The sequence below is a fragment of the Pavona decussata genome, unplaced genomic scaffold (assembly GCF_977016875.1).
Source record: "Pavona decussata unplaced genomic scaffold, jaPavDecu1.1 SCAFFOLD_102, whole genome shotgun sequence".
Taxonomy (NCBI): domain Eukaryota; kingdom Metazoa; phylum Cnidaria; class Anthozoa; order Scleractinia; family Agariciidae; genus Pavona; species Pavona decussata.
Genome location: NW_028145517.1, coordinates 3,732,366 through 3,752,141, shown reverse-complemented (window position 1 = coordinate 3,752,141; position 19,776 = coordinate 3,732,366). Strand labels below are relative to the sequence as shown.

The 19,776-nt window shown below is 39.3% G+C and overlaps 3 protein-coding genes across 3 annotated transcripts; 2 read left to right on the top strand and 1 right to left on the bottom strand.

Moving 5' to 3' along the window:
- The first annotated feature begins 55 nt into the window (after positions 1 to 55).
- On the top strand, positions 56 to 6,277 carry LOC146471707 (uncharacterized). Its single transcript, XM_085120260.1, has 7 exons — positions 56 to 279; positions 385 to 484; positions 1,879 to 1,964; positions 3,251 to 3,349; positions 4,097 to 4,144; positions 4,719 to 4,784; positions 5,532 to 6,277. The coding sequence occupies exons 1-7, from the start codon at positions 208 to 210 to the stop codon at positions 5,616 to 5,618; spliced, it is 558 nt and encodes a 185-aa protein (XP_084976386.1). The 5' UTR covers positions 56 to 207; the 3' UTR covers positions 5,619 to 6,277.
- A 430-nt stretch (positions 6,278 to 6,707) lies between these two features.
- Positions 6,708 to 9,358, bottom strand: LOC146471706 (vacuolar ATPase assembly integral membrane protein vma21-like). The gene is made up of 3 exons (XM_085120823.1): positions 9,211 to 9,358; positions 7,577 to 7,680; positions 6,708 to 7,188 (listed from the first exon to the last, which is right to left on the bottom strand). The coding sequence occupies exons 1-3, from the start codon at positions 9,243 to 9,245 to the stop codon at positions 7,061 to 7,063; spliced, it is 267 nt and encodes an 88-aa protein (XP_084976949.1). The 5' UTR covers positions 9,246 to 9,358; the 3' UTR covers positions 6,708 to 7,060.
- A 48-nt stretch (positions 9,359 to 9,406) lies between these two features.
- LOC146471705 (mitochondrial disaggregase-like) lies at positions 9,407 to 19,690 on the top strand. The gene is made up of 17 exons (XM_085120234.1): positions 9,407 to 9,647; positions 9,776 to 9,833; positions 10,216 to 10,302; positions 10,860 to 10,963; positions 11,346 to 11,474; positions 12,129 to 12,226; positions 12,324 to 12,438; positions 13,416 to 13,493; positions 13,750 to 13,805; positions 13,936 to 13,980; positions 14,594 to 14,701; positions 14,826 to 14,879; positions 15,764 to 15,911; positions 16,714 to 16,784; positions 17,293 to 17,412; positions 17,863 to 17,967; positions 18,774 to 19,690. The coding sequence occupies exons 1-17, from the start codon at positions 9,422 to 9,424 to the stop codon at positions 18,999 to 19,001; spliced, it is 1,830 nt and encodes a 609-aa protein (XP_084976360.1). The 5' UTR covers positions 9,407 to 9,421; the 3' UTR covers positions 19,002 to 19,690.
- Positions 19,691 to 19,776: the final 86 nt, after the last annotated feature.

The following is a 19,776-nucleotide window of genomic DNA, read 5'->3' as shown; positions in this document are numbered from 1 at the left end:
AATAAAAAATATATAAAAAATGCCAGTAATGAAATACTCTTGGCACACAAATTGACATTTACGAAAGTGAAATTTTGATTCAAGACTTGTTGGCTCGAAAGACGATTGTGTAAGAATAAATTAGATGATTTAATATTGGCATTTTCAAAGATCACGGAATTAGAAACAACGCTAACTTGCCGCATCATCAACTGAAAACGACGACAAATGGTTATTCAAAGTTTCCTGTACTGTTTTAACATTAGAGAAGGATCATGGATTTGTGGAGTCGCCAGCCTGGTAAACCAACGAAGACTTTGATTTATCATTTCCTGATGAAACGTAACTACTGAAGATTCTGAAAGCTTGAAAGCTGTGATATTTTGTTATGTCTTTCTTTGCTAGTTGCTCGGCGCTTTAAGAGTCTGCCTTCAGCGGTTCAACCTTGAGTTCCGCCTTCGAATGACGAAAACGGCGAGAAAGCAGTTACCAGTTGAATTCAGCAGTAAGTTTGTTTTACTGTGTGGTCAAGAGATCATTTCTCACCGTTAATTATCATTAAGCCGATGTTGAATGCTTCAGCGAGTTTGATAAACATCATTGAAAATTGATCCTTTCTCCCGAGTCTTGCTCTTGTGGTCTTCACTAGTTGAAATTATCAAATAATAATCGACTGAAATTTTTGTCGTGAATAGACGTACGCGACCCATGTTCTTTCCGGTGCTTTCCTTTCCTTTGGTCTAATATATCCAACGACTTCCGTACGTAAAGAGGAAAGTCTGCACAAGTCTAAAATGAAACAAGTGACTCAGCTGCCTTGGTTGAAGAGGGTTACCAGTGGAAACTGTGCATTATGTTGTAACTAAGTTTATTTAGGAGTCTTAATGCCTTGAGTGTCTCTTAATTTTCTTATATATTTTCTTCGTTTATCTAAATTATTCCTGATTAGTCGTAGTTTTGTAACCCTATTCTTTTCCCTAAATGTTTACCTTTTATCTTTTATTTGCGTCACCAATTAGTGTTTTGCGCTAGGTAACTCGACACAGTAATATAGTTTACTATAGGCGTTTATTTCGCTCTGTAGAAGGCACTTAAATATTTTTTTCGACCCAGTTGATCGCTTTTACTTGGGATCAGACGTACAATACGTTTCGAAAAGTTCTGAAAGAGCTGAATGTCTGAAACAAGAGCGTATAATTAAGCTATTACTTAGTAACCAGGTAACATTTGTCTGTAAGGCAATGTTTATTTTTGGCTGATTAGATCTTTCACAGATCCTGCGTATACTAGCAGCATTTTCGTTCGCGGTCCATTGCAGTTTATTCAATACAGTGTGTATCAAAGTGCTTGGGAACTTAACCTCGTCCCCAAGGCTTTGCTCTTGTAAATTGGGAAAATGTCTCCGTTATAACGAGGCCTGGAAACGAGTTTACATGATCACCCCGGGGGTCAGTTATAAACGAAACCCTGTTAATGACATGTGCAAATTTAAGGAAAAACGACCAAAACTTTTGTTCTATCGGGGTTTGGCCAATAAACAATTTGGTAATGTTTGAAAAGTTGATTGAATTGATAAAAGACAAAGAGGATAATGTGGCGAAAATCTCACTCTAGTGGCATCTGCCAACACAAAGTGACCTGTTGACGGCCGCGTACGGTCTTCAACAGTAGAATACAATAGGATTAAAGGATTTCCACATCTGTTTATCTGTTCCGCTTTGTGGCGGAGCTGCCTGCTACCCATCATGTTCCTCGCGGATTTAGCAGCTAACGGTTTTCCGGGTCTGCGAGCAAGTTCTACGGAAGAAGTTGGGAGGGGGGGGGGGGGGGGGGACGGGTTAGGAGGGGACGAAAAAGAGCTTGCTTGTAGATTAATGCGCAGTTTTTTCTCTGTTACAGCTCTCCAACTGATAACTACCCTTCAGCTGTCCGCAGCAGCGATCTCTATCGCAGTGTCACTTGTGATGCTGGTTGGACTTTTTAAGGTATGAAATGAATGTTTTGTGCTTCATTTTATGTCAATGGCAAATTTAAACGATGAGAAGTCCAAAGACTACTGCAAGGCTGACACAATTACGTAATATATTTTAAAACAATATTTCGGCTGGCCAAACCAGCCTTCTTCAGGTTTAGATGTTACTAAATTATATAAATGAAATTACAATATTATATTATGGAGGATGTTGTAATACATAGGAGCGGCGGAAATGACGTTCACAAGGTGGTACCAAAGGATAAGAAAATAAGTAAAATAAAATAAAAAAATAAAAAAATTACAATTCATCACGTCTATTCAAACCGTGGGGTTCCAAGGTCCCCGCTAAATCTATAAGAAAAGACTCTCTGGCTTTTCTGATTGAATCACGTCATTGAGGAGTGGATAACTTTATTAAAGTGGTATTAGTTGTATGTCAGTGTGGCAGTGGTTAGGTTGAGGAAGAAAATGTTCAGAAACAGTGGTTGGTTTGGATGTAATGTTAGTTTTGTCAACTGGGCGTCTATGTTTAAGCTCAAATTTAAGCCCAGCCTGGACACCACTATACGCACCTATGGTGTTATGGCCACGCTCCTTTGTCACTGTCGATTCTCATGTGTGTATGAACTCAGTCATATAAGCTCTAAAGGTTTGTAAAGTTCTCAAGGGGGAAGCGACCCTGTCAGATCTTATTATAGAGTTTTTAATTTCTGAAGTAGAAGAATGCGTTTCCTAGGACAGACATTTTTTCTAGCGAATCAGAACAACTCAAGAATATGCGATTAATTTTTGATAATTAGCGCTAAATGCAGAAGCAGAACTTCTCTTGACTCCCCAAAGTAAGAAAAGAAAGCGAGACTGTAGAAGTCGAGTCGCCGTAGTTAAGAAAGGAATGTTTGGTTTCTCAACAGAGTTGATAACTAAAGGTAAATTGGCCACCGTAAAAAGATTCAAGTGCAGGCGTTTTCGAGCGTCAAATTAGCCCTTCGTCGTCGGGCTAACGCTCGAAACGTCAGCGCTCGAATCTCTTTAATGTGGCCAATTTACCTTTAGCTATTAACTCTGCTGATAAACCAAACATTCGTTTCTACTCCCCACCGACGTAGCACCGCAATTTCTTTCGAAACTAGCCCCCTTATTCAGCAGTTATGAGAAAGACTTTCCTTTCAGGTGCGCTGAATGATAATTTTGACTCTAATCTCTCAGTTTCATTTTACTTGTTTCAGCTTTGGCAAAACATGCCAGGTGATGCAATCGATTTTAATAACTGCAATTTTTTCTTTTCTTTGGTTTCAGCGCTGGCGGTGGTTATTATGCCCGTGGATGGTGTGGGTTGTAATAGAGGAGCTCTTTTCCATTCTCGTTATTATCTTCTTTGCAAGCGTTGGACTTAAGGTAATTTGCATTTTCTTAAGTGCTTGAGAATCATGTTTAAAAGTCCCTTCTAATCTACAAGCAAACTGCTTGACAATAAGTGTCTCTCTTTCCATGTCCCAAAATCTTCGCTCGGGGGTGTTTGGGCGAGAGGATTATCGCCCTCCACGCGCGCCTACCACGTGCAAAATGCGACGCACTTCCCGTCCTACAGAAACATAAAAGCACGGCCAGTGGAGGAGTATCCCCGAGCCCAAAGTGGGCAGTTTGGAGAACTCAGGGGCCGAGAGAATCTAACTAACACGCGTGTGCGAGCAGAGGAGGCAACCGGGCCCGCATTAATTGGCGTAACCTGTTGCGGAGTCCCTGCCTGTATTGTATCATTTACATTTTTTGTTTTGTTTATGTAATCTATATTAAGTTGGCGAAGCTAATAAAATAAACAACAAACAAACAAAAACAAAGCTAAGCGATGGACCTTTGGTCCACACTCTTTGACCACCTTCTTCTCAAAAGCATTGACAAATAATGAACCCAGAACTGCTGCCCAGAGTAATCAAAAATAACAAATGCTATCCGCGTGTTTGAGTAGCCAACCGTGGCGCGCGAAAATCGCCATGCTTTTGTAAGGTATTCTGTAAAAGAGAGTACCCTCCCACTCTCCCAAAAACTTGAAGGTCCCGTATGATCCGTACTGTACGACCGCTGGCATGAAAATGTAAAGTACCTACAAACCTTCGCCTGACATTGAATTATTTTTTGTTGCAGTTGAAGTGCTCTGTGTACATATCAGAGGCTGTCATGCTACTCGTCTATGTAAGTATAGCACAAGGGAAAGGGCGGACACAGAAAAAGGAAGATTCCAACAAAAATCGGCGAGAGTTCATTTTCTTGAGTTTTGAGTTATCTTTTTGTAAGCCAGGAAATCACCTTAAGGGCACTAAGAAAATATTTTGTTTGGTAAAAGTAGATGCGAAATTAAATTTTTTTTTTATATAGCTGAACTGGTCTGTGCTGAAAAGGAGCATTCTGATTGGTTTTCTGAGATTCCGAAGTTTCTCAAACGGACCTTTAAGATGGACTGCTTGCGTTACAACGTGCGTTTGAAAGGTGCCAAGTGTTTCAATTTTGACAAAAAAAACAAAAAAAAAAAAAACAACAACAATGTTAAGCTTATGAATTAGGAGCAGTTCAAATCGTCATCAGTTGGAATTTTACTTTCTTGCGCTTTTTCTCGCACTGCTTGAATTGAACATCATCGAGTTTCACGCGGACTAGAAAGCAACAAGCGCGAACTCGAACTCAAAAGTTTGCTGCGCCGAAGTTAAAATCTCTAATTTCAGTAAGCCATCTGAATGTCTTCATTTCCTTCCTTCTTCATATTCCGCAGGTGTACTCCATGCTGTGTGTATACTCATACTTCAAGCATCTTAAACGACTTGAAATGTTCAATAGGGTAAGCTTAACGGAGATGTAGCTCAAAGAGAACCCCGCCCCGTGAATGCGACCACTAACGGGACATCGAAAACCGCCGCTTCAGGCACTTGCACAGGAAACCCTGTTGTTCGAACAACTACCCCGGCCGTCGCCAGCATAGCGTAGCGTAGGGTTTCTTAAGGACCGCGCCTAGTAATACAAAGGCATTTTTGCGCGGTATTTAAGGGCTATTGAAATTTGGGGGTAACCAAGCATTTTTCGGAGATAAGTAAACTTCAATTTGGAAAAAAATGCCATACATTATTATTTATTTTAAAGCTTTCAATCAAGAATTGTTGCTGCTTAATTATCTCTCAAAAATGCGTGGTTACTTGGATTCCTATAGCCCTTGCCAAGATCTACTATTCCCATGGTGGAAGTTGAACATATGAAACACATATATTTGAACTGTGGATAAAAGAATGCATAAGTGAATGTCTATAGCAGTTATGTACACAACTTAAGGCTTGAACGGGATTTAAACCCATGACCTCTGTGATACCGGTGCAGAGCTCTACCAACTGAGCTATCAAGCCAACTGGGAGCTGGTTATATTGTGAATTTGTAATATACCCAATAAGTTGCGTAGATAATTGCTATGGTCATACATTTATTCATTATTTCCATACTGATAAACGGCTCAAAATACCTTGGTATAAGAGATCACTGTTCTTAATAACATGAAAATACAAGAGAAAATACTGATGGTTCACTGATCAACTTTCAGAGCAGAGCATTGGGGGAAGACATTCTGGATGTTAATGAACTTGATGACGATCCAAGAAGTCCTTTACTGGTCAACAGACTTGTGTGATGGGGATCACAAAGCCCTTGGAATGAACAGCCTCAGTAGCATAGTAGCTTTAGAAACAAGCTGGGATGTCTTTGTAAAAACGATTTTAAAATACTGTGCGAATCCGAAAGCCGTGAACACTTTTCTTCAATGTTGAAAGGGAAAGAGAAAACATAAAAGACGAACAGCCAAGTAGCCCCGTGTAATGCACAATCTCCTGAAAATTAATATGTCAAAGTTCACAACTTTTTGATCCGCATGGTAACAGTAAGAACAACTAACAAGATCGAGTTCTTTGTGGAGAACGATTACATAAGAATTATATTTTGATTTATCTGTTGTTATTATTTATTAGTACCTGTTATTAGGTTATTACCGCCAAACTAAGAAAACCTTGAACACTAGAAATATAGTTTTGGAATATTTATAGTGTTTGGAAGGAAAACCAATCAGATACAAGAGGAAAAAAATCAAAAGCTGTAATGGCAATTATTTTTGTTGTTTGTGGTTTTTTCTTGTGGTTTGAGTTTCTCTCTGATTGGTCACAGAACAATAAACATTCCAAAAATAATTCTTCAAAGTGTACGCAGGTTCCATAGTTTGACAGTAAAATGAAAAAAACAAAAGAAGTAAACCCAAGTAAAAATGCAAAAAATTATTAAAGGTAACAAAAACCAAGACCCATTGTTGTTTTCTTTTTGTTGTTGCTGTTTAACCCTTTATCAAGTCCCAATAGCGACAAGCATCTAATTTCTCCTTATGTTATGTCCTTTCAACATGCCTCCTATAAAATGCACATGAAGAGCCCTGTCCCTGCAATGTAAGGTCTCCCATGCAATACAAATGAAGGGCCCTGTCCCTGCAATCTACCTCCTATACAGTACACACAAAGGGTCCTGTCCTTGCTTCATGTCCCCTAGTGTGTATGGACTTTGATCTTTGTGTTGAACTAGAGGTACATTAATATTTATTGCACTTGGTGCTAAACCCACCACTCTGTCCTCCTTCCCTTCATGCATTCTTTCAAAATGCTTTTTGAGCAGGAGAGTATAATATGAGGCTGGCGTCACAAGAAACAATATCTTGCAAAAAAAGCACATGGCTTTGTTCAGTGCCGGATACATAATCAAAGGAGGATGCTTCATTGAAGAAATAAAAAATATGATTTCTAGGTTAATTTATGATGAATTGTAGGACTGGGACCAGAAAAAATAATAAAATTAGAAATATAAAAAAGCCATAACAAATTGAATTAACCATAGTTATAGCATACGTACAGCAGTCCATTCTATGTCTAATATTCTTAAAAGACTAGATCCACAAGGTCTGTTTTCTTATCTACAAGAACATTTGTTTTCCATCTTTCAGCCCTCACACTCACTGGCAGCTTTTCCATGATTGTTTGTCCACTCGAAGATAAATCCACATTAAATATTGAATACAGTAGATTATTCCAAAACTTTTCAATCTTGTTTTACAGGCCTCTCTTCTTCCTTGATTGCTACCCAGATATACAAACCAATGATTGTATGAACAACTATGACTGTTATTGTTGCTGCTCCAATAGAACCATTTACATAACCTAGAAGATCTGAAAATAGAGTAAAAATTTATCATCAATGGCTGGCTGCAAATTTTATTGTGAGTCAAGAACAATTGAAGGATGATAACCGCCTTATGTCGAATGTTAGGCCGTTTTTTTCCCCCTGGATTTGTCACAATTTTTGCACGTGCGCTTCGTTTTAGTAAAAAAACATTGCCCTGTATTTTTTTCTGCTGGTTTGCTCTTCGTTTTCGTCAAATAACGTATGCAAAAAACTCAGGTTTCCTAGCGGCATCTTTTGGAGCTCTTTGGTTGAGCGAGAAACAAAAGAAACCTTTTGTTTCGCTGAACAATGAAGTCAGCGAAGCGTTACATTAGCCGCTCGCTGTTTGAGCCGATGCAAGTAATAATAATAATAAAGTATATAATCACTTACCCTCAAAGACATACTTCTTGGAGATAAAAAAGCAGGAAATCGGTAATAAAATCATGGCAAGCGTAAACTTCAGAAGAGTCCATAGTACTGACTTTTCCCGAGGCCTGCATCAAATATACAAATATGACAAACATAAATATTAACCAACAAAGCATTAATTTTAATAGAGGATAAACATGCATCAAACTGAGTGGAAATGAAGAAATGAAATACATTACATCATAGAATATGCTAAACAGTGGTTGTTGATAAATTGAAAAAGAGCCATTAGCATTCACTAGTCTCTCTACCACCACCAGGAAGTGCTGTGAGGATGATGATGACAATGGTGATGATGATGACGATTTTAAAAGAACTTATAGAGGGTTTTCATGGCGGCCATGTTGGAGATATTAAACAAGGAAGTAGTTTACCTTGGGGAAACAAAGTTTATTTTTATGCAAATATTTTTTACTGTTCTGTACCTCCAACTTGACCGCCATGAAAACCCTCTAAATACAAAACTGGATTCTCTCAATTTGTATTATTTGGAAGTTGATAATGCGTGGTTCAATTCTACCTGTTACCATCCCCCCCCCGGGCACACCCCCGGGCATTTGTGTACTTGACGTCCTATTCCCCACCCCCGGGCACACAGAAAGAGACAATTCCCCACCCCCGGGACTCATGACATGGACTAAAAATAAACTGCTTCGTTTTGATGATTTATTTCTTTATTTAAACAAAACAAGGAACCTGAAAAATCCTAAACTTTTAGAACAATTAACTCCCTTCCGAAGTAAAGCGAATATTATAAAAACTCGACACACACACTAATACACCAGGAGGGCGTTTCAACCAAACTGCCTCGAGAATTGAAACGCATCTCTACAAAACGACTCTTAAATTACTAGAAACAATGTGGAATAACGTCTCTTGTATTTTCAGTGCAAATAAATTGCTTTTCTACAAGAAGATCAAAATGTTTAACTCAGTATATTTACAACATTAAAACTGCGCCTGAAACAAGCTGAAGCGAGTGAATTCCATTAAAACAAAACCATTATTAATTTTTCTTCTGGAGGAAATCCTATCCTCTTTTATGTTTTGAATTTAATTACTTTTTGTTTTCTTTCTTCAGGTCTACGTCAGCTCTCTGACTGGCGGAAATGTGGTAACGTACTCAATGGACTTGCCAGCGAAAAACGTGGCCTTTTCCGCGTGGTTAGCCGCCATTGTGTCACCCATAAGTCCTTGCGCGAGTAGTTATTTCGATTTGCCCCGCCCCCTACCCCCGGGCAAGACCGCTTGAGGTAATTCCCGACCCCCGGGCCAGACTGGCCGGGTTTTCCCGGGGGTGTGCCCGGGGGGGGGATGGTAACAGCTAGAATTGAACCATGCATAAAGACTGGTAAAGAGATCTAGAATTAAGCTAACATTTTTATCAGGGGTTCAAAACTTAACAAAGGGATTTATGACTAAAGAACGATCCCGAGATTTGTGTCAATAACAGAAAAGGAAACATTTGATCAATTTATCTCTCTCCTTCTCTACAAAGCAAGTTGAAAGCTTAACTTATTTACTGTCTGCAGTGGAATGGACCGTGATGGATAGAGAGAAAATAAAAGAAACCTTTTTTTCATATTAATACTTACCCTAAAGTATCCCCTTGACCCTCGAACCTATTCATGTTTTAGATAATATGTTTAACTATCAATTTCGCGTCTGTCGGACCGCTAAAAGAGTTGAAGCAATTACTTAACAACTCTCTGTGTCCACCATCTTGTCTTTAAAAGAAATGTGGAGGACTGAAACTCATCCGTTTTCAGTCTCTCTCGGTTTTAAAGTGTTACGTCAGACAACAACATGGCGGCTGTCGCTCACTTTCTTCGTACTAAATTATCGCGTTTATCTCTCGTATATCTCCATAAAAGCCGACCATTTGTCACAGCAATTGTACGATTAAGTTTTAACAGTGCTTCAAGGTGGCGTAGATTCTATTTACCGCCAAGAAAAAGCTTACATTGGGGAGTTGTAGTCGGTACCACAACTGGGGTTCTGTGCGGAGGTGTTGCTTTATGTGCCAGCTCAGGTATTAAGGTTTAATCATACATTGTATGATAAGCGTAGTTTAGCCCATGCTGTCTTGTAGGGTTTAGAGAACCATCTGTATTATGTTAAAAAGATGAGACTTTAATGATGATTGTTCTTCTTTTACAGGGCTTGTGGAAAGATTGTGCAGATCTGCAAAACATAATGATAGTTATGAACTTGAAAGGTACTGTCTCTCTTAGCTGCATTAGCACTTTCTGTATTTTATATTCTACTATAAGTAATGGTATTAATTATGTATACATTTTCTGATTCAAACTCTATAGAGTGTTTTCACATGACGTCACGGCGGCCATATTGGTGTCCCAAAACAAAGAAATGGCGGCCATGTTGGCGTCCCAAACTAAACCTCTCTATTTTTATGCAAATATTTTCTTTTGTTTCAGTAAACCAATATGGCCGGTAGTCACGTGAATGAAAACGCTCCATTAATGCTCACTGTTTTTGAAAGAGGGTTACTGTGACATTGGTGCATGTATAATTAATGTATGGGTCAATGTGGAAATGTTTCCGAATCATCTCCTTTAACTTCTCTCCTTACCGTACAGACTCATAAAACAAGGACGTGATGTGAACCAGAGGCATCCTTTGGGTTGGACACCGCTTCATGTAGCTGCCATAAATGGGAGTGAAAGGTGAGCTTTGCAACTGATATTTCCTTGTTTGCCACAGTTAAGGATGAGCCTCCTTAGACAGAGGTATTTTGGCATGGTTTATGACTGCCTGGGAAAAGCAGAACTTAGCGAGGGCTACTGGAATCTTATTTGCAAAAAGAGTTGTATTTTAGGGAATATTTTCAAAATGAAAATGAGTGTTAAAAAAACGAACAATGCTTTGACATCTTTCTGACACCATGACAATAATATTGAACTTGACAATGACCTCGTGAAGATGTTGAAACATTGTTCTTTTTTGTTATCACTCATTTCCATTTTAAAATGCTGCTCAAAATCATTATTGATTCGGAATCTTTTCAAATGCAAATATTTTACAAGTATTTAATAAATTTCTCCTGCAAAAGTCTCCACTGCAACCTTTTGAGTTCATCCATAAAAATACTATTACATTCTTATAAGCTACAAGTGAAAGGGACCACCTTAGCTGCCCAGTGTCCACTAAGGACTAAAAGTAAACCTCTACCCTGGTGATCAGAACTTTCTCATATGCAATCTCTTTTGTTCTATATTTCAAGGTGCATGGCATTGCTTATAGAGGCAGGAGCGGATGTCAATGTGAGGGAGGAATTCAGTACACATTTCAAAACAGCTCAAAAGAAACACATGAGATCCTTTGATGGTATAATTATTATTTCATTCCTCATTGTTGTGTGATTAAACTGAAGATGACACCCCAAAAATTATGGCGTTAAATAATGTGGCCTTGAGAAATTTTGCTATATGTCAAGACTTACATCCAAACAAAACATCTGTTTGGCTTTGTTAACAGAGTTGATATTAAAGGTAATTTAGCCACCATAAAGAGATTCGTTACCCCTTGGTCAGAGTGACCCTGAATACTACATGTGACTTCAGAAATGGACTTGTTTCTTCTGTGCAATTTGCCCAAGTGTCCCAAGGACTTGTAGCTGGAATTGTAATGAAGATAAAGTAAAGTGACTCAGGAAATTCTTTCATCTGCATCTCTAATAATTATTTCTTTTTAATGGAATTTCCTTCAGTGATTTTCATTCGTGATGATGACTTCAGCGAGAGGCTCAATCGCAGTGCAAATTTCAGTGGGTTTACTCCTCTACATTATGCAGCTCTTGCAGACAGTCTTGAATGTGTTCGTCTTCTTGCTGATGCTGGTGAGTGTGTAGAAATGCTATATAGTAAATAGATTTTATACCAGTGCCACACTGTTGTCTTGATATAAATCACCAGCTTTTTACTTGTCTGTGTTATCACTCTTGTATGCTGTCCAAAGGGAAATTTCTTTAGGGAGCTGGTCATAACAAGTGTTTTCAAAGAGGACCCACCTTGTCAGGGGTAGGGGGTTATCGAAGACACCACCTATGTCATGAACATTACCGACAAAATTTTATTGGCTTTAAAATTTGAGTTGACACAAATATTCAGCTAGCAAGAGTCACCATTACTAGATAAACAAGGATAAGGATTGTGATTATCATTTTTTACCACTGGATCGAGGGGTGTTTATACAATAAAGGCACCATCTTTTGACATTGAGAAGGGGGTGTAGGCAGAGACAACAAATCTATTTTGTGATTTGCTGGGTCCTGCCTGAGTATTTTGTCTATTTTCCATAGCATAAAACAATTGAAGGCTTGGGGTATAGCCAACCTATGGTGTTTTTGAGATCACTTTTTGTTCTTCTGCAGCAGATTTGACTGATACTAAATTTAGCTACTCCCTATGATGATCAACCTTCTGCCAAAAACACAAGAGAATGAAAGCTCTTTATTTGTTATTTTGTTGATGAGGAAATATATTTTTTATAGGGGCTGACCCAACGCTGAAGGATGATTCTGGGCATACGGCAGTAGAATATGCAGGGAATCTAAAGATCAAAGAATTGCTGAACATTAAGATGGAAACGGTATTTATCTCAAGCTTATGGCTGATTCCTAAAATTGAATAATTATTAAGATTTTTGTTTTTCGGTGTATTTCGTAAGTTTGAATTTTTTTGTTTAGTATGCCAAGGAGAAAGTAAAAAAAGAAGCAGAGGAAAGGAGAAGATATCCGCTGGAGATGAGGCTCAGAGAGAATATTGTGGGACAAGAAAGTGCCATACTCACAGTGGCTGCAAGTATGTCGTTTGTTCTTCAACAACGTTTTGATTTAATTGAGTTTATTTATTACTGGGATGCTATCTTGAGCATTGCCACTAACCTAGATATTTATGGTCATCAGCTATAGCCCAGGAACCATAATGGGAGGCTAGGGATAGACCCTTATCACTTGGCGGCCATGTTTAGTCTCAGGGGAATAAAAAGCTTTGTTTTCACACGGCAAGCCTCGGCCAGATGCGAATTCAGTGCAAAGCTTGTCATGCAAAAACAAAGCTTTATACTCCCCTGAGACTCAACATGGCTGCCGAGTGATAAAGGTCTATTAGCTCTTTGGATACTATTCATTACTAGATATTAAAATTTACTGCTAGTCATCTTCTGAGTCTGCTGCAATGCAGATATATTGGAGGGCTCTTGGATATTTTTGTTTAAAAAACAGAGAGCCATAATTTGTTGAATTCCAAAACATTTCCATCTGGACCCTCCCCTCTTTTGCCCCATGCCCGTCACCCCACCATCGTCTAACCCCCCCCCCCCCCCCCCCGCTCCCTCAACCCCCACCCCTGTGCACGAAGTTCAGAATCCACTGCTGTGTATGTAAACTGTATTTGGCAGACTGCACTTTTAAGTTTAACGGAAAAATTTCCGTTAGCTGCATGGCACTTGTACTTATAAACAGTGAAAGGTAAAATATAGTTTCTCGAGATGAGTGTTGAGTGCCATTATGTTGAAATAATTCCAGACGTTTTGGGCTTAGCCCTTCATCAGTGGAAAAGTCAAAGATTTACGTTCTTTGACTTTTCTACTGATGAAGGGCTAAGCCCAAAACATCTGGAATTATTTCAACATAATGGCACTCAAAACTCGTGTTTGAAAACTATATTTTACCTTGCACTTTTATTTATTTATAACAAATTAATGCAGCTAAGGATTTGTGTCCATGTTTATAATATTTTATTTGTTGCAATAATATTGTTGATGTTTCTCTTTTCAGCGATCCGTAGACGAGAGAATGGCTGGTATGATGAGGAGCATCCTTTAGTATTTTTGTTTCTTGGTTCCTCTGGAATTGGTAAATACCTAGTACTCAGTTATACTTCCTTTTGGTTTCAAAAAAATGTTGTTTGAACATGCTTTTTCAGTTAGCCTGCAAGAGCAGATGCCTTTTCCCACTTTCCTTTCATCCCCTCAAAACGGTGGGTAAGAAAAGGCGCCTGCTCTTGCTGGCTATTATTTAGTCCCTTCATGCCCAAGTTTGATACGTAAATAATCTAACTTGTGTATCTGCATCACATTTCTAGTCAGAGTACCTGTTTTTTTCCTTGTAGGTAAAACTGAACTAGCAAAACAAGTTGCCAGATATCTTCACAAGGATAACAAGAAGGTGTGTGGTGCTTGATGTCTTTAAATGAAAAATCTTCAAATTAAAAAGCCAGTATTTGTTTCTTCCTTGTGCTTCTTTTTTGTGCTAAATCGTTCATAAATTTATTGTTTGCGTTTTCTCTGGTCTTCAGGGTTTTATAAGGCTGGACATGTCTGAGTATCAGGAAAAGCATGAAGTAAGAGTTCACATAATAATTATTACAGTGTCATATATTTTTCTGTAATCTTGAAATACCCATGGGCTGCATTTCGAGAAAGCTAACTTTCTTGTTGTTTTTGTATGTCATGAACACCGTACACTATGCGTTCGCGATAATAATTTGTTAAACTTTTGTTTGGCTTGTGAATAACTAATGCAATACTCCGTTTAGTTGGCTGTATAAAGAGGCTCTGCCTAAAAGGGGTGCTTTTTTTTGCTTGTTGGATGCAAATTTAAACTTTAAGAGAAAGGGTTGCAAAATACGTTCACATATTAGAGAGGTAAGCAAAACCTGAGCTGAAATTCTTGGCAGAAATTACAATGCAAAATGTATGCTTGATACTAGAAAAAATGAAGCTTAGGGTTATCTTAAAGTATAAGGGATAGATTGCAAGGTTTTGTTTCATTTTATTAAAATGAGTAGAGGTACCATATTAACATTTTGTACGGATTTGTACGTTTTTGAATGTGAAAGGGGAAGGGGTTTAACCTCTGGGCGGGGTCCCCATATGAAAGTTAATTGAGTGCACTGCAGCCCCCACCCCTACGTGTGACACAAACGTCTTTGTCTCCTTTACCTTGTTTGTTAGGTAGCAAAGATGATTGGTGCCCCTCCTGGTTATATTGGTCATGATCAGGGAGGCCAATTAACCAAGAAACTCAAGGAGTGTCCCAATGCTGTCGTGCTGTTTGATGAGGTAGGAGTATTTTCTTTGCCAATCGATCCCAGCCTATTCTCGTTGTCGTTTCAATTCAGACAGTCGTTAGCAATCTTGTTGCATTTAACTTCTCTATTGCTAACAAATGCACTTACTTTCCCAGGTTGACAAAGCTCACCCAGATGTATTAACAGTGATGCTGCAATTATTTGATGAGGTATTCACCCAATTCACTGAACAGAAAAAGATGGTGGTTGTACATCTTATCACAATACCTTGCGAACCTAACACAGCCTAACAAGGCACATAGAAAGCCATATTTTTGGCGAAACTCGTTCATGTACTAACTTGTGTATGCTAGGGTTGAAGTTTTCAGAACTTTTCAGTCCGTTTTTATGAGCGTTTTTAGGGTTTTCTTACACTAAGAATTATGGGTAAAGGTACCAGTCTTTTTCGGTCCGGTGGATTGCTTTACACGTATTCCCGCAATAACCAGGTTATGAAAGTGCAGTTTAAAGTCAGATTGCAGGCCTGCCTATGAGTTTATGTAAGTTGTTTTCTTGGTACATACATTTTAACTCACAGCTCTTCCGTCAATCTACGCAATAAGAAGTAAAGTAGTAGAGGGTCGTGTAACCCAAAACATTAGGGTCAACCTTCACGGCAACGCCAACAGAAACCTCACTTAAAAAAAACATCTTTATGTACACGTTATTTTAACTCGTTCAAATTGTACAGTATGTACAATATGACCGAATAATCCAGAGCTGAATTAGTATCAATGGCGTTCAAGTTCAGAAAACGAAAGAAAAATTCACCTTTATTATTTTGGTCATTTAAACGTTTGGGTTTAGAAGTGCTCGTTGCCGTCGCCGTGTAGTTTGCGTAAGTTCTACATTACTCTAGTGAATATAAATGCCATTTTGGAGGTGTCTGACAAAGTGCTTTTATACATTAAGTTAAATATAAAGCAAGGGCATAGTTTACATTGAAATAACACGCATTAACATGTACAAAATTGCCAACTAAAAAAGATGGACCACGAATAACTGCGCAAACAGTGAAAACTGTGAGCAATTAACACAATGTTTGTCATTTTAGGGACGCTTAACAGATGGACAAGGAAAAACCATTGTGTGTAAAGACGCCATTTTTGTGATGACGTCAAACCTTGCTAGTGAAGAGATAGCCAATCACGCCCTGGAATTGAGAAGAGAGGCAAAAGAAGCCGCTGAACACAGAGAAGAAGGTAAGGTGGAAAGCCTGAAGCTAAGAAATTTAGCGATCATGGATATCACGTTTTTAAACTATGGTTTTTAAATCAATAGCAGTTGTCAGACAGCAGCCAACTGAAGTAAGGATGGTGCTATAGCTAAGTATTCGAATTACCAAGCAAAACGCGTTGAACCAAAGCAGACATGCAACCAGCGTCAAGCGCGGGAAAACATGCAACCGACGTTAAGCGCGAGAAAACCGTTCAACCGCCAACCGGCTTCAAGCGCGGGAAAACATGCAACCGGCGTCAAACGTGGAAAAACATGCAACCGGCGCCAAGCGCGTGAAAACATGCAACCAGCGTCAAGCGCTGGAAAACACATGCAATTGGCGTCAAGCGCTGGAAAACATGCAATCGGCGTCAAGCGCTGGAAAACATGCAACCAGCGTCAAGCGTGGGAAAACATGCAACCGGCGTCAAGCGTGGGATAACATACAACTTAACGAGCGTCAAACGGGGGTAAAACGAAGAAAATGAAACTCCCGAGTAAAGCTGTCGGTTGATGGTCGGTTGCCCTTCGGTGAACTATCGGCCGGGGCAGATTCAATTAAAAGCTGACTGGTTATTTACGATACGCAAGCGTAGAGAGGTCGATAAAAGCTGGCAGAGCCTGATTCTTTTTTCAGTTTCATGTTGGAACCAATTTTTAATTTTTTCCTTTGCAAACATGGAAAAACAAACATAGAAAAACCATCTGTTTTGTACCTGATAGACATTTTTGTAAGGATAACTGTAGATTTTCGCCATTGTTACTTGTTTTATCGTTTTCTGTTAGATGGCGAAATTAGCGAAAAGGTCACCATATCAAGAAAGTTTAAAGAGAGAGTGGTACAACCAATTCTAAAGGTAAAGTGGTCGACTACTGTGGCTGTATTTAAATCTTACATTTTCTCGTATTACTACTTTGAAAAAGTTTTAAGCTTAAATTTGGTGGTCGAATCGGTTTTCTTTCGATTAGTGGCCTAGTTTGCACTCTAAAACTATTACGGTCAATGTGGTTCTTTACTTACTTCTACCTTTTAAAATTATATTACAAATCGACTTTTTGTTTATTGACATCAGGCCCCTAATGTTCAGAGAGCGGATAACTTTATCCTTTGGATAAATCGCTATCCAGTGGATAAAATGTACTCCAACCAATACATTTTATCCACTGGATAGCAGTTTATTCGCTGTTTGAACAACTGGGGCCAGGTGTACATAAGATAGTTTTGGGGGGTTTTGAGAAACACACCCTTACTGGTCAATTACCCCAGAAATTGTCTTGTTTATAAATAAAATACTCCTCAGAAAAGTGATTATAGATACAGGTGGTAAATATTAAGGAGAATTTCTCCCTTTTCATATTTGATAGCTTCAATTCAGACGCGATGAATTCCTGGGACGCATCAACGAAATGGTTTATTTTCTTCCATTCTCACGTTCAGAGCTTATCACGTTGGTTACAAGGGAACTCGATTTCTGGTCCAAAATGGTTTGTATCATTGCTCTTTTGTATCAGTCGTTGGGTGGACCGTTAAACTGTCGCTTCTTTTGTTTGTCTGTTAAAACTCTCGGAGCGAGAACTAAAACGCTAAAAGCTAAGCGTACACTTCAGACTCCCCTGTACAGAGATACACAGAAGACTGCCGTTTAATAAAGAGTTTGCGTCAACAAATGAAACTTTTCAGATCGATTTTGTTGCACATGTTTCGTATTATATGGAGTAGTGGGGTGCAGGCGAGTTACCATCACTGTGTTTGATTTTATATGCGCGTTTTGCATTTGGGTGAATTATATCCGTGTACTGTCACAGAGATCCAAAGAGAGAGAATTGGAGCCAAGTGCCGTTTCGACTTTCGCTCGCGGGAGGGTCCCTTGTGCATCTTATATCCGAAAACAATTTCATTTCTGTATTACTTGTTTGTAATTTTTCTTGATGCAGGCATTGAACCGTCATGATATCCACATGTCGTGGGATAGAGAAGTCTTAGATGCGCTGGCAGATGGCTACGATGTACATTACGGAGCGCGATCGATTAAACACGAAGTAAGATTGATTCACTGTCCTCGGAAACTCATGCTACAGTCTCTCCTTCACAACACTGAGACTCGATAGCGCTTGTTATACTTGTAGTTTTAATATTTTTTATGCTAGTTTCCCAAGGCTTTGTTGATCGAAATTCAGTTTAGAGGGATAAGCAAAAATATGCACGTCTCGATGAACTGCGCATTTGGTTGGCTTCGTCTCTGACAGCCGTTGTTGTCTTTGACAGCAAAGCTACTACCCGAGCGAAGCGAGCGCGCAAAGCTCGACAACGAAGGCAGAGCACTTCCCCCTCTCCCACTCCCCGCGGTTTTGATTTCACTAGTACGCTCGGCGATCATACGAGAAAATAGAAAGTCTTTAAACAGGCTAGGTGGGCTGTGCTTGGCTTGGCTGAAACGTTTGATGCAAAATTCAGCAAGAGATTAATCGGAAACTTGATTGCATTGAGAGTGACCGTGAAGCAACCATTGCTTTGCTCATTCGTTTGAAATATACAGTCAGCGTAATCACCACTGGCTAATCACAACAAACAGAAATAATGCCAATCTGGAAGGATACGTAATATATACGCAACCGTTGCCAAGAGGCTGAGTGCCTGGGAAAAGGCAGAAAGTGTGCAAGCTAAAACACGATTAGTTTTGGTTTTCCCCTTGAATGGCTCAGTGGTGTGGCACCAGTTCCTTTAACTGTAGCTAAGGGAACCCAAGCAAGCACAGTACTCCAAAAAAAAAAATGCTTCATTATTACATCTAAATGCAAGTAAAATCTGAACTGAAATCGTTGAAATTTTTCGTCATTGTTTTCAGGTCGAGAGGAGAGTCGTCAATCAGCTAGCTGCTGCGCATGAGCGCGAGTTAATAACTCCCGGATGTTCCCTGCACTTAACTGTAGACCACCCCAAAGACGAAGGTGGGCGGAGTTTGGGAGAAGATGTAGCACCGATCATCAAACTGCAGCTCGTAAAAGAGGGAAAGAAAAAGGTCGACATCGATGTTGGAAACGTCTTTGTCCCAGAAGACAAACTTTTCTTTTGACCGAGTGATAAATCGCTGAATAAGATCTAGAAGCACCCGCGCGTTGTTGTAATGGACACTTTTCTGTGGCATTTGTGGTTCGTAAAAGGATATTTTGTTTCACACGGCAACCATTTCTGCCCTGATTGACTCCATTTGGATCAGGCCGTCAGTGGCATCTTGAGTGGTTTTTATCTTGAAGATATGGGTGGTGTAAACCTTTTGTTTGATTTACAAACGTTGCGAGGTGGACTTCGTAACATTTTTAGGAACAGCTAACAGTAAAAGATATATGAGAAGAGAGCAAGAATTTTGCCAGGAAATCATATACAACGAGACCAGAATGGGTAAGCCACCCGGACAACAACGACAAAAAATAGGAACTCTTTCGGTTGCTTTTAACAAAAGCTGTGATACGGTGGTATTTTATTTGTCAGAAATCAAGGTGCTAGATGTTTCTTTTGAACAATTTAAAAAATGCAAAGCAGAGGAATAACTGTATACTCAAACCTGTTATTTATTAAAATTAACCTGCCACGCTATGGAGGCAACATAACTTGTAGGGAGAGAGATGACGAAATTGGAAATTGTTTTGGTGTCTTTTTGATGTATTTTGTCCCCGTGGGGTAAATGTGCCCTAAGATACGAGCGCAAGCTAAAGAGGCTACAGATTCTATAAGCGGCAGTCATGACAATAAAAGCATTTTTTTTTTGCTTATGCTAGCGTTTCTTAGGATTTATACGGCGGACTCCCGTCAGCCTCCGCTCCAGTTGTCCTTGGCGCGCGCGCGACTAG

Bases quoted from the DNA above. Each gene is read 5' to 3' on its own strand.
- LOC146471705 (XM_085120234.1), top strand. From the start codon at position 9,422: ATGGCGGCTGTCGCTCACTTTCTTCGTACTAAATTATCGCGTTTATCT. The intron at 14,880-15,763 runs GTATTCACCCAA...TTGTCATTTTAG, and splicing joins TGCTGCAATTATTTGATGAG to GGACGCTTAACAGATGGACA. The intron at 15,912-16,713 runs GTAAGGTGGAAA...GTTTTCTGTTAG, and splicing joins CGCTGAACACAGAGAAGAAG to ATGGCGAAATTAGCGAAAAG.
- LOC146471707 (XM_085120260.1), top strand. From the start codon at position 208: ATGGTTATTCAAAGTTTCCTGTACTGTTTTAACATTAGAGAAGGATCA. The intron at 1,965-3,250 runs GTATGAAATGAA...CTTTGGTTTCAG, and splicing joins TGCTGGTTGGACTTTTTAAG to CGCTGGCGGTGGTTATTATG. The intron at 3,350-4,096 runs GTAATTTGCATT...TTTTTGTTGCAG, and splicing joins TTGCAAGCGTTGGACTTAAG to TTGAAGTGCTCTGTGTACAT.
- LOC146471706 (XM_085120823.1), bottom strand. From the start codon at position 9,245: ATGAATAGGTTCGAGGGTCAAGGGGATACTTTAGG. The intron at 7,681-9,210 runs GTAAGTATTAAT...TATTTGATGCAG, and splicing joins GGTCAAGGGGATACTTTAGG to GCCTCGGGAAAAGTCAGTAC. The intron at 7,189-7,576 runs GTAAGTGATTAT...CTCTATTTTCAG, and splicing joins CAAGAAGTATGTCTTTGAGG to ATCTTCTAGGTTATGTAAAT.